This window comes from Rhea pennata, chromosome 29 (assembly GCF_028389875.1).
Source record: "Rhea pennata isolate bPtePen1 chromosome 29, bPtePen1.pri, whole genome shotgun sequence".
NCBI classification, from domain to species: Eukaryota; Metazoa; Chordata; class Aves; order Rheiformes; family Rheidae; genus Rhea; species Rhea pennata.
Genome location: NC_084691.1, coordinates 3959652 through 3975963, shown reverse-complemented (window position 1 = coordinate 3975963; position 16312 = coordinate 3959652). Strand labels below are relative to the sequence as shown.

At 66.9% G+C, this 16312-nt stretch overlaps 2 protein-coding genes across 3 annotated transcripts in view; one reads left to right on the top strand and one right to left on the bottom strand.

The window, feature by feature from the left end:
- Positions 1-229: 229 nt before the first annotated feature.
- The window catches only part of RACGAP1 (Rac GTPase activating protein 1), a 29818-nt gene continuing 13735 nt past the window's right edge, over positions 230-16312 (top strand). Inside the window, exons 1-3 of the mRNA XM_062597373.1 lie at positions 230-551; positions 2127-2254; positions 3610-3714. Of these exons, the coding sequence (XP_062453357.1) occupies positions 2168-2254; positions 3610-3714 (192 nt within the window). The 5' untranslated portion in view covers positions 230-551; positions 2127-2167. The remainder of the gene's footprint in view (positions 552-2126; positions 2255-3609; positions 3715-16312) is intronic.
- On the bottom strand, positions 5606-16172 carry ASIC1 (acid sensing ion channel subunit 1). 2 transcript variants are annotated; one of them, XM_062597251.1, is made up of 11 exons: positions 15808-16172; positions 14388-14583; positions 7568-7718; positions 7157-7284; positions 6926-7076; positions 6785-6841; positions 6399-6552; positions 6229-6320; positions 6043-6122; positions 5855-5959; positions 5606-5710 (listed from the first exon to the last, which is right to left on the bottom strand). In XM_062597251.1, the coding sequence occupies exons 1-11, from the start codon at positions 16170-16172 to the stop codon at positions 5606-5608; spliced, it is 1584 nt and encodes a 527-aa protein (XP_062453235.1). The 2 variants fall into 2 exon arrangements, with proteins under 2 accessions (XP_062453235.1, XP_062453234.1); XM_062597250.1 differs by lacking the exons at positions 14388-14583; positions 15808-16172 and adding an exon at positions 8158-8793.

Sequence of the window (16312 nt, the reverse complement as noted above, 5' to 3'; positions counted from 1 at the left end):
GTGGGGTGGTGCAGGGTCTGGGGGCTGTAGAAGGGTGCAGGGGCCTTGTGGAGGCTGAGAGTCCATGGAGGGCGGGGCTGTGGATTTCAGGGTCTGGGGGGGTTGGGACAGGGTCCATGGGGAGCAGTGTCCTTGAGGCTCTAGAGAGCTGTATTCCTTTATTTTCTTGATTCTCTTTATGTTCCTCCGGCTCAGTTTGCTGCACAACGTTTTCCTTTGACACCATCTTGTCCTGGTTCAATGGGGCGTCCAGGATGGGAGAGGCGGCGGCGTGTGCCAAGGGCTCTGGTGTCCGTGGAAAACCACCTGCAGGCCAGTTCCCAGCTCCTGGCTGGCAGCCCCTGAGCTCCGCTCGGTGCGCCCAGGGCCTCAGAACCAGGGGACCTCGGAGCCGGTAACCGGCTGGCTGTTACGCTATCTGCCTGTTGCAGGAGACGCTGGCCCTGAGGCCGTGCTCCGAGGAAGGCCGCCTTGCCAGCGCCTTGGAAAGGAGGGCTCCGACGTGGCAGTAACACCTCTCACCGGAGCTGCCTTCCTTAATGTCTTAAGAAGTAAGCATGCTGAGGCATAAATAGATACGCTTTTATATCGTGTAAATATGCCTGTCAGTGTGCTGTAGCTAAAAAGACTTTGCCAGAATGGTGATGGGAGCCCATGGAGGAACAAAGTAATCCTAAATAGCTCCTCGTAAGGTCGTACCGAGTTAGTCTTTGCCTGTGGGTATGCATGAGTTAGCTTAGGGACTTGGAGGATGTTCAGAATAGGATTTCTGAAAGTGATTTTCAGAGGCTGGAGGCAGAAACCTTCTCCCAGTACGAAGGGTTTGAACCTCGGTAGTGACGGGACAAAGAGGGGGATTTGTGGGCACAGACCACCAGGTTTCACTGCGGGCTCTGCCAGCGATCGGGTGGTTGGGGCCATCCGTGTTCAGGGGACGGTTTGTTCAGGTTTAGTCTGATCGCCCAGGTAAAGGGCTCTGGTCTCCCTGAGCAGTAGCTTGGGCTGCTACAGACAAGATGATGTTAGATTTAAAGGCCACTTCCTGCAAGTATTAGCATTAAGTTCCCTGTTCCCTAGAGCACTTGCACTTGTGGTTGCTCAGAGAGAAAAGGGACACAAATGCAGCCAACATTAATTTGTGTGTGTGTTGGGGGGGACAAGTGAACAGTCACATCACAAGCATTAATCAAGCAATTACTGATGATCACGGATCATTTAGGAGGGTGTCCTGTACAGTGCATGGCATTGTTGACTGAGTAAAGAAGCAGGGATGTGTTGGTACCTTCTCTGCCAGATACGGTATTTCCTACGCTCGGTGAAAAGCACAAGGCTTTGAGCACAGCCATTAACTGTTGTCTCAGCATCCATGTGTCCGTGCAGTTAATTTAATGCCACCTCCGACGGGCTTGGTGCCCAGCTGCCTTATGAAATATTCATGGAGAGGAAAAGCAGTGGAACTTATCTGCTTCGTATTGCTTGGATGCAACTTTAACTGAGACTTAAAGCCTTTGGGGCAGGCTCGAACTGCCAGGCTCTCCTGGGAGAGAGAGAGTGAGGAGTTGGGAAAGCAGCAGGAAGCAAAGGCTAACCTGGGGGGTGGAGAGAGGGAAATGAGAGTCAGATAGCTGCTCAGCACGGCGCAAGGAGCAGGGGAGCTGCAGGGTCTTTAGAGCCCCCGTGTTGCTCGAGCTGAGGTGGGAGCAACCCCAGCTCTCTGTCCCCTGTTATTAGCTGTGTCCCCTAAGAAACACGGGGAGAAATAACCCAGTTTCCATGGCTGAGCGTTTCCTTATGCTTCACCTTCCTTTCCTGTGCCCTGAGGATTTGGTTGGTTCGCTCTTCCCTGTGGAGATGATTTGTGCGGCTCTAGCCAGTGCACCTTTGTTTTACTGAGCCTTCTGGCACAAGGCAGCTACTCTGAAACCTTCCTCCCCAACCCGTATGGCTCTGGCTCCAGGCAGCCGAGCAGCATCCAGGACTGTGTAATTTTATCTCGGCTCCTGCTTCTGCTGGCAGCTTTAGCACTGAGCAAGTGGTAACTGGGAATTACTGCCAGGGAGGAGAGGAGGTGATGCTATCTCTGCCATGGTTTTATGCATCCTGTGTGATTAATCCTTGCTCTCTAGGGTTTCAGCAGCCACACGATCTGCGAGGTAAACACAGCAGCATGCAAGCAGGTGCTTTCCAGCAGCTCAAGCCTAGGTGTGTCACATCTTGTTCTCCTGTAGATGGTCAGAGATGCTTCCTGCGGCAGGTAATTAACTCTGTCTTGCGTGCAGCGTGAATCCCGTGCTGTTGAGTGACAGGCATGGATGAGCACACACGCTGCCTGCGCTACACACCTTGCAGGCGGCCTGCCTCGCGTGGGGCACCCATCCGTGCGCCGCGGCACACCGAACGCCCCGAGGCTCCCCGGCCCGCGCGCACCGCCCCGGCGTGCTCTGCAGGTGCACTGCTTGCGTGCACGGTGGAGCCTTGAATCGGGAAGTGTGCAGCCTGTGCGCTTCGTAACGTGGGCAGCCCCGTTCGTGCGCCGTCTGGCTGCCCGCAGTGCCCCCGTCCCACACCTACGCCTGGCTCTCAGGGCAGGAATTGCCTCGGCCGTGCCACCTTTGGGTCCGGGCTGTGCCTCGCAGCACAGACACCGTTTTCAGCACCGCGGCAGAAACGCTCCGACAGCCGTGCTGAAGCTGGGGATGTTCTTGCGCAACGTGAGGCTGTGACAGATGGAGGGGGTGACCTGTTCCCAGCGCAGCCCGGCGGGGTTAATGGGGAGCTGTGGAAGAGATTACAGCCCTCAGCGCCAGGGCTGCTGCCTGCCCCCTGCACCAGGAGCCGCTGTGAGTGCCATTGCGGAGGGAGCACGCGCGGTCAGCTGCTCTGGCTACTCACAGTGGCTGGTGGCAATTAATTTAGGTTCATTAGCTCCCTTCTGGGACTAGCTATATTATCTTGTTCATATTCAAAGTCCGCCCTGTAGCCTGTGCAGCACCAGCTCTGGCAAAAAAAGGACCAGAATAGCAAACTAACAAGTCAGTTCTAGTTTAAATGCAAAACACCCATCTGCCATTTCCAGGAGCAACAGGGACATGACCAGCGCCAAGTGACCAGGGGGAGTTTGGCATTTCAGTATTCACTGCCCACTTGCTGTTATTCAGTCTCTGTGGGGTCCTGAGGGCTTTTTCTCTTGCTCAGTGTTGGATCTGGCACCTTACTTCTGGTCTCTGCAACTGGAAATCTTTAGGACAGAAACTGTGTTTACATATGGCTTGTGCTACAACTGTTACTAACTCAGTTAAATTAAAAACAGGTGAGATCCAAGCCAATGACTCATTTCTGCTGAAGCTCAGGTGTCTGTCCCAAACCGCAGAAGTGTTACAGTTGTCAAGGATTAGCAGCTGTGCATATGTGAATTCTCACCCCCCGCCCTTGGGAGCAAAAATCAGTTCCCATCCTCCAGTTCTGACACGTCCTCACATGGCAGAGCAGGACCAGGCAGCGATGCTGGAGCTTGCTTAGGTACCAAGAGCAATTGCTGGTTTAGTGCGGCAAAGTGTGCGCTGGAAGACTTCATGCAAGCGCAGACTAAGGCTTTATCCTTTCCCCCAGCCCTTCCTCCTGGCCTCGGCTCCAGCAGTTCAGCGAGACCTTCAGGAGCATCCTGGGATGGTGCCGTCCCCACCTGTCTCCTCAGGGAACATTTCCTGCAGCTCGGTGAGAGAGAAAGGCTCGGTGTTCATGAGTTATATCATTCTTTATATCATCGTTAAGAGTAGCAGGTATTGATGTACAATGCATCTGTCATCTTATTGTGCTTCCTATGAAAATGTGTGTACATAGTACAGATACCAGAGAGAGTTCAACACTTTATACACTTGAAGGCATTCAGAGATCAGTAACCGAAAAAAAAAAGCACAAGAACAAGGCCTAAATGCTACTAGATGGATATCTACACTGATATGATGCATATAGATATATATATATATATATGTACACATATATATATAGTCATATATATTATATATAAGAAATATAAAATGAGAATGATATAATAGAAACAAACAAAAAGTCTATGCTTCAACGGGTGATCCTCAAGGTCAAATCCCAGCCCCATCTTTAAAAGCTTTAACGGGAGAAAGAAAAAAAAAAATAAATAAAATGCAATGAAACATTGGAGAAAAATCCATAAGAAAATTTATGGACGTGGCCGACCCGTCGTCTTTGGGCGATTGCTGGATACAAAGGACTGCCCCCTGGTTCCTAATTTTGGTCAGGAAGCAAATAATAATAGTGACAATAATAGAAACAAAACCGAGGTTTTGAAATCACAATTGCTAAAAAGACTTATTGCAAAAAGCTCTTAAAGATAAGTAGCACTTCAGCCCAGGGAGGGCTCTTGCTTGATGTGTGGGGCCTGGGGGCTGGCCGGGGCCAGGGGAGGCTGATATCCCTTCCCCCCCCCCCCCCCCCCCCCCCACCGCCGTGGGCCCGGGGAGCGGAGACCCGTGCCTTGGCTGCCGGGGCAGGTTTCCACGGCTCGGGGAGAGGGCAGCGAGGGGACGAGCAGCGGCCAGCCCAGGGCAGCGGGCCTGCGGCACCCCAAGGGCACCGGGGGCTCGCGGTGCCCGGGGGCAGCGCAGCTGGGGGGGGGTTAGTGGGGCGGCAGCCTGCGCTCCTTAGACCGGAGCACCCCATGCCGGGGGGCATCGCTCAGCCCGTGAACCCTTCCTGTGCTGGGGCTCCTTTGCTCCCCGGTGCCGAGGCCGGGTCAGGATGTGCGGGGACCCCCGTGGCGCCGGCAGCCACGGTCGAACGCGGGGCTGGGAGCTGTCCTTGCGCCCTTCTCCCTCGGGACGGCTGGTCTGGGGGCCGCGCGGTCCCTGGGGCCGGGAGGGGGCCGAGGGCCGGGGCCTCCCTGGTGCCTGTAGCTGCTCGACAGGCTCTCGCCGCGCTGGGGCAGACGGCAGGGTCCTTCCCAGCGCCGAGGAAGCCCTGCCCCGGCGGAAGGGGCTGCCGGGCACCGCGGGCGCAGGGGCAGGGTGCCGAGGAAGAGGTTCCAGAGGGGCTGCGGGCCGGCGCAGGGACGCGGTCCCGGGGCCGAGCGCGGCTCTCCAGGGGCTGCTGGCCCCACCATGCCCGCCGGTGCAGGGAAGGGGGGGGGTCTCCTCCTTTGCACCCCGCAAGCGCCGGGCCGAGGCGTGGAAGCGAGATGGAGATGGAGACAACGGACAGACGGACGGGGCTGCGGATGGAGGCTCTGCGGCCGGATGGCGGCTGCTTCTTGGCTTCTGGGTTTCTAGTTAAAAAGGCCGAGGGGCAGGAGACGGGGCAGGTCCATGCCCCAGCCCGCTGTGCGTGTCGCTCCCGGCGCCGCCGGGGTGGCCGGGCTGGAGCGTCCTCGAGTCTCTGCCCGAGCGGGGCCGGAGCGGAGCGGCGGGGGCCGCGCGCCGGGCTCGAGGCCGAGCCGACCCGCCCGCCCGCCCCGAAACGCGAGGCCGTGGCTCGTGCGCGCGTCCCGCCGTGGCGAGGAGCGGGGTTCCCCTCGGGGGGGACGGGCGGCTCTCCGCAGGGCTTTGGTAGCTCAGGTTGTACATCCAGACGTCGGTTAGCAGGTGAAGTCCTCGAAGGTGCCCCGGGCCGGGTGGTGAGGTAGGATGTTGGCCGCGTACGTCATCCCCGCCGGGTGGCCCCGGATGCTCTCGCAGGGATTCTGCGGGGCGGAGAGGAGGAAGGAGGGACGCCGCTGTCACCCGGCGGTTTCGCCGGCGCCGAGAGCAGCCCGGGCTCCCTCTGCCCCTTGCCTAAATATCCCCCCAAAACCGCGGCCCTGCCGCGGCTCCCGGCCGGCGCTTACGTGGCGTTTCACGTCGTCCATGCTCAGCGCGACGCCCTTGTCCGTGTTGCTCCTCTTGTGGTTCTTGCGGCACTTTCCCCGGCGGCAGAGCCGGTGCTTGATGACCTGCGGGAGCCCCGTCTCAGAGCCGGCGGCCGCGGGGCTCGGGGCCGGCCGGCGCCGCGTCCCGGCTGTGCGGGGCCGCTCACCTCGTAGGCGTAGTCGAACAGCTCCAGTATCGTGAGGATGCTGGCGCCGATGAACAGCCCCATCTGCCCTCCGATGTCACCTGGGGAGGGGAGGGGAGCAGTCGGCGGCGGGGGCGCGAGGCCGGCGGCGGGGGGAGCGGGGAAGGGGCACGACTCGGGGCGGCTGCGGCCGCCGCCAGCGCTCACCCAGCAGGCCGGCCACCTCGTAGGCCTTCTTCTGCTCGATCGTCTCGTAGTTCAGGGCCTCGAAGAAGATATCCAGCACCAGGATGTTCTCCCTGCGCGAGAGGGAGGCGGCGTCAGGCCGCCGCGGGGAGGGGGCACGCGGCGGCTCCCCGGGCCCCGCGGCGCCTTACCCGATGTACTGCTCCGACTTGTTGTACTTCTTGGCCAGGTACTTGGCGGAGGCCTTGCTCGGGATTTTCACCATGGAGAGCTCTTTGCCGTAGCGGGTGACGTTGCAGGGCATCTCGCAGATGCAGTACTCGTTGTCCTTCTCCACCAGGAAATCTGGCCGCGGGCGGGCGGAGGTGACGGAGCCGCCGCAAAGCCCAGCGCCGCTGCCCCCCCCCCCGCCTTTCCCCTTTCCTTCTTTTCCCCTCCCGGGGGCTCGTTCCCGGGTCCGTCCGGGGGCTCCCGCGACCCGACGGGGCGGCGAAGGAGACCGGACCGCCGCCGGAGGAGGACGCGAGTACGAGCGCGGGAGGCTTGGGGGCGGCGGGGAGCCGCGGGGCAGCCTCACCTAGGGCCGGGTCCGCGCACTCCTTGTACTGCTCCGGGGTGCAGTACGGGGCATCGCCTGGAGGAGAGAGACGGCGGGTTGGGGCGGGGGGCGGCGGGCTGGGGCGCGGGGCGGGGGGCCGCGGCGGCCGGGCCGCCTCACCTGGCATGTGCACCATGCGGCAGTTGCAGTTCTCCACCAGGTAGCGGGTCTCGCAGTCGATGCGGCAGGCCGTGATGCTGTAGGTGTCGTAAAACTCGGAGTCGCCCGCCGCCGCCTTGCAGTCGCCCCAGGGGGGCGGCAGGTAGATGAGCTGCGACGGGGCAGAGGGAGGCGTGAGGACGGGAACCCCCCCGGCCCGGCCCCGCGCGGCGGGAGCGTCCCGGCTCCTACCCGCTGCTCCTGGCAGGACACGAAGGTCTGGAAGCCGGGCGCCACGCCGAAGCCCAGCTGGTCGATCAGCGGCGGCTCGTCCTGGCTGTGGATCTGCACCTTGATCCCGGCCTCGAACGAGGTCTCGTCTGCGGCGGAGGGAAAGCGGGTGAGAGCCGCCGCGGGAACCGAGCTTCCCGCGCCCCGCTGCGCTGACGCGTTCGGTCCCCCGTCCGTCCGTCCGTTTGCTGCGCGGTGTCCCCGACCCTCCTGCCCCCGGCCCCGGGGAGAGCAGCGGCGAAGCGCTCGGCTCCGTTTACGCACGGGCGCTGGGGAGCTGCTGCCGCGGCGAAGGACGGGGACGGGGAGGAAAAAGGGAAGAAAAGGACCCGAAGCGAGGAAGGGAGGAGGAGGGAGCCGGCGCCCGCTCACCCGTCTCGCCCCACACGGGCAGGTACTCGTCCTGCTGGATGTCGAGCATGATCTCCAGCCCGTTGCCGGTGCCGCCCTTCATGGTGATGAGCCGCGGCTTGCCGTCCTGGCCCGAGTTGAAGGTGTAGCACTTGCCGTAGCGCGTGAAGACCTGCGGGAGGGGACGCGGGGCTGAGGCCGGGCTCGGCACCGTGCCCGGGGCCGGGAGGCTGTCCCAAATGCAAAATGCCGGAGGTGCGAAGCGCGGCCCTTTCCCCTGGAAAGGTGGCCGGCCCGCGGGAGGTGCGATCCGAGCCGGGCAGCTCCCTGCAGCCATCGCCGAGCCTGGCACGACTCCCAGGTGCCGGGGTGAAATATCAGCCTGTCCCTGTGCGAGCCGGCAAGGACGGCGTCACCCGCGCCGGGAGCGACGCCGGCGCCGGCAGCTCGCCCCGGCGCGGCGCCGCTTGGCCGCGGGCCCGGGGCGGTCGCTTGCAGCCCGCTGAGGACGTGGCGCTCGTCGCGCTGCGCGGCCCCGGCGGGCAGGGCGAGCCGGTCGGCGGAGCCGGGGAGGCCGGCGGGGCCGACGGCGCCGGCGCGGGGCTACTCACCGCCGCGAAGTCGCCGGGGCCGCAGCGCTCGCCCCGGTAGCTGCAGCTGAGCAGCATGTCCTCCAGGCGGTGGCAAGTGCGGTTAAAGAAACCGTACAGATTGAGGGGCTCGTCCTCGGGGCCGGGGCCGGGCCGCGCCGGGGCGAAGCCCGGCTCCAAGCCCGGCTCGTAGGCGACCAGGGGCGCCAGGTAGAGCAGGTCATCGGGGCTGAGCTGCGAGAGGCGCGCGCGGTTGACGTTGCAGAAGGTGACGGCGGGGAAGGTCATGGCGGGGCTGTCCTCCTCCCGCAGCAGCGTGACGTGGTGGTACTCCAGGTAGTAGGCGATGCGGTCGGCCACCTGGTAGAGGAAGACGGAGAGGGAGAGGAGGAAGGCCAGCGCCCACAGCGCCTGCCGGGCGCCCAGGCCGCCCTCCACGAAGATGTGGCTCAGCCCGTGCAAGGTGCAGCTGCCGGCGAAGGCCACCAAGTCGGTGGCCGTGGCTGTCGCCTCCTCCTCCTCCTCCTCCTCCTCTTCGTCCTCCTCCTGACCGTAGAGGAACTCGTCCGCTCCGTCCTCGCCGCTGCCGGCGGCCGCCGTGGCTCCCTGCCCGTCCTCGCGGGAGAAGGAGATGGTGCAGAATATCTGGAGGGGCATCGTCCGGCCCGGGGGTCCCCGCCGGCGCCCGGGGCCGGGGGAAGCGCGGGGAGTTCGGAGAGGGGAAACGGCGAAGGGGGAAAGCGAGGATGGTGGCGGCGGCGGCGCTGCAGGGAGAACGCCCGCGCGGGGCAGCGGAGCGCGGGATGCTCGGGATGCTCGCGGGGGAAGGCGGCGGAGGGTATTTCAGGAGCCGGACGGGAGGAGGAGCCGGGGGCGGTTCTGCGGACCGCGCGGCGGCTCCGGCAGCACCGACGGCTCGGGCTGCCGGCGAGGCGGGAGCTCCCGGGGGGCCGCGCGCGTCCAGCGTCCGCGGGGAGCGCCGCCCCGGCAGCCTGGCCGGCTGCTCTGGCCGCATCCTCCCCGCCGGGAGCCCGGCTGTTGCCCGAGCCGCCATATGCCAGCGGCAGAGCGAGCTGCCCAAACGCCGGCAGCGCCGTCTCCCCGCGGCGCCCACCGCCGCTCCGCTTTCCCCGGGCTCCGCGGCCCCGGCGAAGGCGATGGCCCCGGCGGCGCCTGGGGACCCTCCTCCGAGCCCGGCGGCTTTTGGCGTGGTTTGGCCGATGCCGTGATTTAGTGAGGAATCCCACGGAGTGAAGCCCTGGCGGCGCATCCCAAGCCGCGTGATCTTACTGCGGAGCCGGACGGGTGCTGCGGCACCGGGGGGGTTCCCGCAGCGGTGCCCTTCCCCCCCCCCCGAGCCCAGCGGGTGCCGGGTGGGTGCGCGGGACGCCGGGCCGGGGCCCCGGGAGCCGGGCTGGCCCCACCGCTGGAGAAGCGCCGGCCGCGGTGGCGCGGCCCCCGCTTGTGGTTTGCCTCCTTCCTGCACTCAGCGCTCCGTAAAAGCATCCACTGCCACCGCAGAGCAATCTGCAGCCGCAGCCGCTCGGGGGCAAAGCGAGCGTCCAAGCGAGGCAGCTCCGGGGCGCGGGGGCGGCACCGGGGCGGGGGGCTCGGCTCCCGGGGTCCCCCCGTGCCCGAGCGCCTCCCAGCTCGCGTGCTCCCGCTGCCACCGGAGCTGGCCGAGAAACGCAGCCGGGGAGACTGGACAAATCCGATCGGATGCAAAGTTTTCTGCTCCCGCTGAGCAAGAGCGATGCAGGCGGGCGCCGTGCTGGCGGGGCGCGCTGCACCGGGGCTCCCCGAGCCCCGTATCCCCCGTCGAGGCGCTGGCGGCGGCGGGGGGCCGGCGCCGGGAGCGTGGGCAGGCGACCTTGGGGCCGCGCGCCAGCGCCCCGGGATGAAATTTCATCAAGCCGCGAGCAAGGTCAGGCGCCGCGGGAGCAGCCCGGAGAGGCCGCGCTGGAAGCTGCCCGCTCCGGGGGCGCCGCGTCCCTGCCGCCTGCCGCGGGGACGGGCTGAGCCGCGGGCAGGGAGGGCCGGGGGGGGCCTGGGAGAGGGCGCGGGATGAGTCCAGGGGCGGAGGGCAGCCGGGATGGGGTCGGGCCGCGGCGGTGGGGGGGGGATGGCAGCGCGTTTCGCAGCCCCGTCGGAGCAGATCAAAGCCAGGACGGAGCCGTTCGTAGGGATGAAGCCGCCCCCGAGGAGGCTGCGTGATCCGTTGTCGCCGCAGGCGCCCCGGAGCGCCGGGATGCGCCGCCGGGCTGGAGCCGTGCGGCCGGGAAGGGGCTCGCTCGGGGCGGCCACGGGCGTTCGCCACGGCTAATCCCGGCTCCCCGCGGCGCCGCCGGCCGAGCCGGACTGCCCGTCATCCCCCGGATCGGGCGCTTCGCGACCGCCTCCTCGCCGGCCCTTCCCTGCCGCTGGGGCGCCGAGGAGCCGCCATCCGCCGCGCCGGACTTCAGTCGAAAAGCCGCCGGCGTGCCGGGGCCGCCAGCGCGGGGGCTTCCCGCCGGCGGGGTCCCGGCGTCGCCACCTTCCTCCACCCTCCTCCTCCTCCTCCGGCCGCGAGCAGCTTGCAGCTTTTCCCGACATCTTCGCAGTCGCTTGGACGATTCGCGCGAACAAATCCGAGCCGACGGTTTTATCAGCGGGGGAAAAGAACCCCGAACAGCAAACCGTGTTCCTAGCTGGTTTCCCGGGCGCGTTGGCCGCCTCGGGCTCCGCGCGCCTCGCGGTTTTCCAGTCCCGCCTCTCCCGAGCAAACGCGGCCACGGGCCCGGTGCCAGGGGCGAGCGGCCGTCGCGGGGCGGATGGGGCTCTGCAAAGACGAGCGGGGTCGGTTGCAACCGTCTCGGGAGCGGCGGCGGAGCCGGCCCCGCGCCCGCAGCCCCCCGCGCCCGCCGCTGCCTGAAAGCGCCGCCGGCAACCATTAAGCCTTATTAATAATAATTAATAATTAATTTGTGAGTGCTGCTTTGCGGGCAGAGGCGCCGCGGGAGCCCTCGGCAGGGCCAGGGGCCCCCGGCCACACGCTGCCGCTGGGCATCCTCGGCCCCGCGTCCGTCTGTCCCCGCCTCGCCGGGGCAGCGATCGCCCCGACGGGCTTCGCCGGGCGCCGAACGCGCCGGGTCGCTGCGGCCGGGCCGCTGCTCGGCGGAGCCGCGGACGGAGCGGCCCGAGCGCTTGCAAGTGCTTATAAGTTATTTAGGAGCCCGCGCGGCACCGAGGAAAGTGATTTACATGAGTCGCTTAAATGATTTAGGGAGTTTGTAAGAGGCGCCGGCGCGGCGGGGCGTGGGGGAGCCCGATCCCACGCCGCCACTGCCGCCGCCGCCGGGCCCGCGGGGCTCATCCGTTCCCTGCCGCCGGCCCCGGGGAACGTCTGGGCACGGGCGATTCCTGCGGGTGGGCTCTCCGGCCGCGCCGGGGGTGCTCCGCGTGCGGCGGGGACGCTCCGCGCAGGGGGCCTCGGCGCTGGCCTCTCGGCCCCTCGGGTGCTGGAGGCGCCGCCGGGTCCCTGGCAGCCGCCGCCGGGGCCGAGGCAGATCCGACCGGCGCGAGGGGAGGGGGTTTTGGTGCGGGAAGGTCTCCAAGCTCCACCGCTGCCTGCCGAGCCTGGGGCTGCAGCGGGGTCTGGGCTGGTGCGGTGGGGCTCAGCAGGGTGCAGGGGGGCTCGGGGGGCTCAGCAGGGTGCAGGAGGGTGCAAGGGGGCCCAGGGGGGCTCAGCAGGGTGCAGGGGGACTCGGGGAGGCTCAGCAAGGTGCAGGAGGGTGCAAGGGGGCCCAGGGGGGGCTCAGCAAGGTGCAGCAGGGTGCAAGGGGGCCCAGGGGGGCTCAGCAGGGTGCAAGGGGGCCCAGGGGGTTCAGCAGGGTGCAGGGGAATCTGGGCAGTTTTGCAGGGTGCAGTGGGGTGCAGGAGGATACAGAGGAGGGCTTTAGGGTGCAGTGGGATTCAGCAGGATGAAGCAGGGTGCAGGCAGGTTCGGGGTGGGCTGCAGGGTGAAACGGGGTGCAGGGGAGTACAGGGAGGTGTATTGGGGTCCAGTGAGGTTCAGAGGGGTTTTGCAGGGTGCAGGGGGGGGTTCAGCCAGCCCTTGTCCCCTTCATCTGCACCCCATGAGCAGGGCCTGGTCCGGGCAGGACTATTTCCCTCGGCTTTGCCTACGGAAGGCGCCAGGCAGGGTGAGGGCTGCTCCCGGCCCCGCGCTCTGCTCCGGCTCCTCCAAGCGCCTCGTTTCGCCAAGGGGCAGCCGGGCTCGCGCCTGGGGTTTTCCGCTCGGCCCCCGCCACCGCCGAGCAGCTGGGGCAGGCGAGGAGCAGCGCGAAACGCAGCATCGGAGCCGCGGGCGGCGCGTTGGCTCGGCGCAGGCAGCCTGGTTGCCGGGAACCGAGATCCCTGCACGGGAATAAATAATGAAGGTGCCGGTTTCGGAGAGGATGGGCACGGGGGGGGATGTGCCAGGCCGAGATGGGCGCCACGTCCCGGGAAGGGGCCCCAGGTGCCCTCGACGCACAGGACAACCCCGGAGTTTGGGGCACTTTTGGCGGCTGGAGGTTTTTCCCGCGCCGCTGCCGCAGGGAGACCACGCAGCGATGGCGGGCAAAGCCCCAGGACGGGGACAAGGGGACCCGGGTCCCCAGGCGGGAGGTGCAACGGGCAAGGGGAGCCATGGGGACCCTCATCTCTGCATTTCGCCTCTTTCCCTGAATTGCAAAAGCGAATCCGCTGGGTTTCAAGGAGGAAGAGCTGAAATGCAGGATTGCTGGTCCCTCCGGGGCTGGGCAGAGGGCAGCTCCTGGGGCAGGAGCAAGCCGGATGCCTGGGCCCCTTCCCCAGGGTGGGGGGAAGTGGAGCACAAGCCGGGCACGGGCAGGGGCTCGGGTTCCCGCAGAGGAGTGATGGCTCCAGCTCATAAATAATGAAGCAGCAGGCGAGAAACATTGATCTCGGCTGCTAATGAGCACGTCGGGGAGCGCAGCCCCGAGCGCAGGGGCTGCCGATTCCCGGGGGCGGGAGCCGGCGGTGGGAGCGCCCCGGCGCCGGGCCCCTTCCTGCGTCCCGGGATGCCGCCGGCCTCCGGGGCTGGGGGATTTGGGCATCGATCCCCTTTGACGCTAGCGGAGCAGCGACGCTCGATTTGGGCTGCAAACGGCGCCAAGGACGAGCCGGGGCAGACGCAGGGCGTGCGGAGGGGCCGGCCGGAGCTGGAGGGGGACGAGCAACGTGCGAGACCCCCCCCCACACACACACTCCCTGTGCAACGACGCAGGAGGAAGGGGAAGGTGGGAAAAGCCAAAATAATCCCCGGATGGTGCTTTGTCCCTGCCCGCCCTCCCCGCGGCATCCCGCGCCGGAGCACGGGGATGCGCCAAGCCGCGTCCCCCCCCCCCCCCCCCCCCCCGCGCTCCGAGCCCTCCCCACCGCCCAGGCTGGATACGGCGGGAGCCCGTCTCCTCCTGCGCCGGCCGGCATCAGCATGCAGCCAGCGTCGGCCCGGGCGGCCGCGGCCCCCCCGGCGCTCCCACCGGCCGCCGTGCCGGGGACGGACGCGGAGCGGCACCAGGCCCCGCGGCCCCGGCAGCCCCAGCTCCGTCCCCGTGCCGGAGCCCCCCCCCACCAGCTCCGGGGTGGGGGCTGGAAAATCCCCCCCCGGCAGAGCGCGTCTCAGCCCCCGCGCGAGCCGGCGGACGCTCCGCCGCACCGTGCCCGGGGTTCGCCGGCAGCGCCGGCAGCCCTCCGGGGCCTTTCCGGGCCCCGCAGCCGGCGGGATCGCCCCGCATGGAGCCCTCCGGCAAAGCCCCCAGAGCATCAGCTTTGAAACGGGGAAAGAGGGAGGGAAAAAAAGCAAGGAGCTGGGAAAAATCAACGACAACCAGCAGAGGCTGGAGGAGCCGCGGGAAACGTCGCCCCGGGAGCCCCCGCGCGGGAAAACGGGAGACATTTCCCGCGGGCTTGGCCGGGGCCGCCGGCGCCTCCCCCCGCAGCACAGACCCAGCTTTTCCTCATCAAATCCATTAAATCATCCCAACCTGCTCGCGAGGAATAATCCAGGCAGCAGTAACGAACCAGCTGCTAATCTGCCTGGCCGCTGCCGGCGGGAGGGGAGGTGGGAAGCGGGGAACAAGCGCCGCGGCGGCCCGGCGGGCGCCCGCGCCGCTCCCCGCTCCGGATAGGTGTTTCCCGAAAATCCCCTCGCGCTTCGCGAAGGAGGCGCGCGCCGGCGGAGAGCAGCCCCGCGCCGCCGCACTCACCACTTTGAAGTCCTCGGGGCTGCACTGCTCCCCGCGGAAGAAGCAGGACAGCAGCATCTCGCGGATGTCGTGCCCGGCCCGGTCGTAAAACTCCAGCATGTTGAAGGGTTTGGGCTTGAAGTTGCGGAAATTGGCCTTGTCCTGCAGGATCTCCAGCTGCCTCTCGTCGGCCGTCTGCGTGTCCGGGATCTCGTACCTTGGGGGAGGGAGCGGGCGCGGGCTCAGCCCGGCCGCGGCGCCCGAGCCCGCGGGGTGCCTGCGAGCGGGGCGCTAAGGGCGAATCCGAGCGAGACGGAGGGTTTGGGGGGCGCGAGGGGCCGCTGCCCTCGGCGGTGCGCCGGGACGTGGGCTGAGCGTGCCGGGTCTCGGCTCCTGCTCCGGCTCCAGCCCAGCGCTGCTCCTCGGCGCTTGCAAATTCCTCATCTGGATCCGTGCTCTGAGACTCGGGCGAGGAAAAGCCCTCGGCAAAGGCTCCGGCAAGGAGCCCGCTCTGCTGCCGGCCCGCGTGGGGCAGCCGCCCTCCCGCCGGGGCAGCCTGGGTGGGTGCTGATGCCGCTGCAGGGTGGGCACTGCAAGCAGGGAGGTGTGCGGAGAAGGGCATGGAGAGCCCAGGGCCGGCGGTGCTGCCTGCGACTGGCGCCTTGCACGGGGCTGGGGACACTGCAAACCGCCAGGAGCGTTGCACGGGGCCAGGGATGTTGCATGGGGCTGGGGACATTGCACGGGCCAGGGACATTGTACATGTCTGGGGACATTGCCCGAGTCCCGGGAAGTTGCTTGAGGCCAGGGACATTGCACAGAGCGAGGGATGTTGCGTGGTGCCGGGGGCATCGTGTATGGCCGCGGATGATGCGTGGGATTGGGGGTGTTGCATGGGGGCAGGGACGTTGCCTGGGGCTGGGGGTGTTGCACATGGCACCAGGGACGTCGCCTGGGGCTGGGGGTGTTGAATGAGGCTAGGGACGTTGTGTTGGGCTGGGGGTGTTGCATGGGGCACCAGGGACGTTGCATGGGGCTGGGGGGTGTTGCATGGGGGCAGGGACATTGCCTGGGGCTGGGGGTGTTGCATAGGGCACCAGGGACGTTGCGTTGGGCTGGGGGTGTTGCATGGGGCCAGGGACGTTGCCTGGGGCTGGAGATGTTGCGTGGGGCACCAGGGACGTTGCGTGGGGTTGGGGGGTGTTGCCTGTAGCTGGGGGGTGTTGCGTGGGGCTGGGGGTGTTGTGTGGGGCCAGGGACGTTGCGTGGGGCTGGGGGTGTTGCGTGGGGCAGCAGGGACGTTGCGCATGGCCAAGGCTGTCGCATGGGGCCAGGTGTGTTGAACGGGGCTGGGATGCTGCAGGGGCTGGAGATGCCGCCCGGGGCTGGGGCTGAGGCCGGGGCCCGGGGCCGGGACCGTCGCCCGGGGCCGCGCACCCACCTGTTATTGAGCAGGGCGAGCAGCTCGCCGGCGTGGTACAGGTCGTTCTTCGTCACGCGGCTGAAGCGGAACTCGTTGAGGTTGCAGAAGGTGACGGCGGGGAAGGTGAGCCGGGTGGCCGCCACCTCGTCCAGCTTGGTGACGTGGGGGTAGAGGAAGTAGTACTGGATGCGGTTGGTGCAGACGAGGGCCAGCAGCGCCAGCGAGCCCAGGAAGCAGAGCGCCCAGACGCCGCGCTTCACCGACAGCCGCTCGTAGGAGAAGACGTGCGCCAGGCCGTGCAGCGTGGAGCTGCTGGCGAAGGCCTGGATGCTCACGGGCTGCCCGCCGCCCACCTCCTCCTCGTCCACCTTGAGGTCCATCATGGTGCGGCCACCCTGCGGGGAGGGAGCCCGTGGGTGCCTCCCGCCCGGCGGCGGCGCGGCGGCTCCGCGTGCCGGGGTGCCGGCGGCAGCGCTGGCGCGGGAGAGGCGCTCTGCCTTGCCCTGCTCTTCCGCCCCAGCCG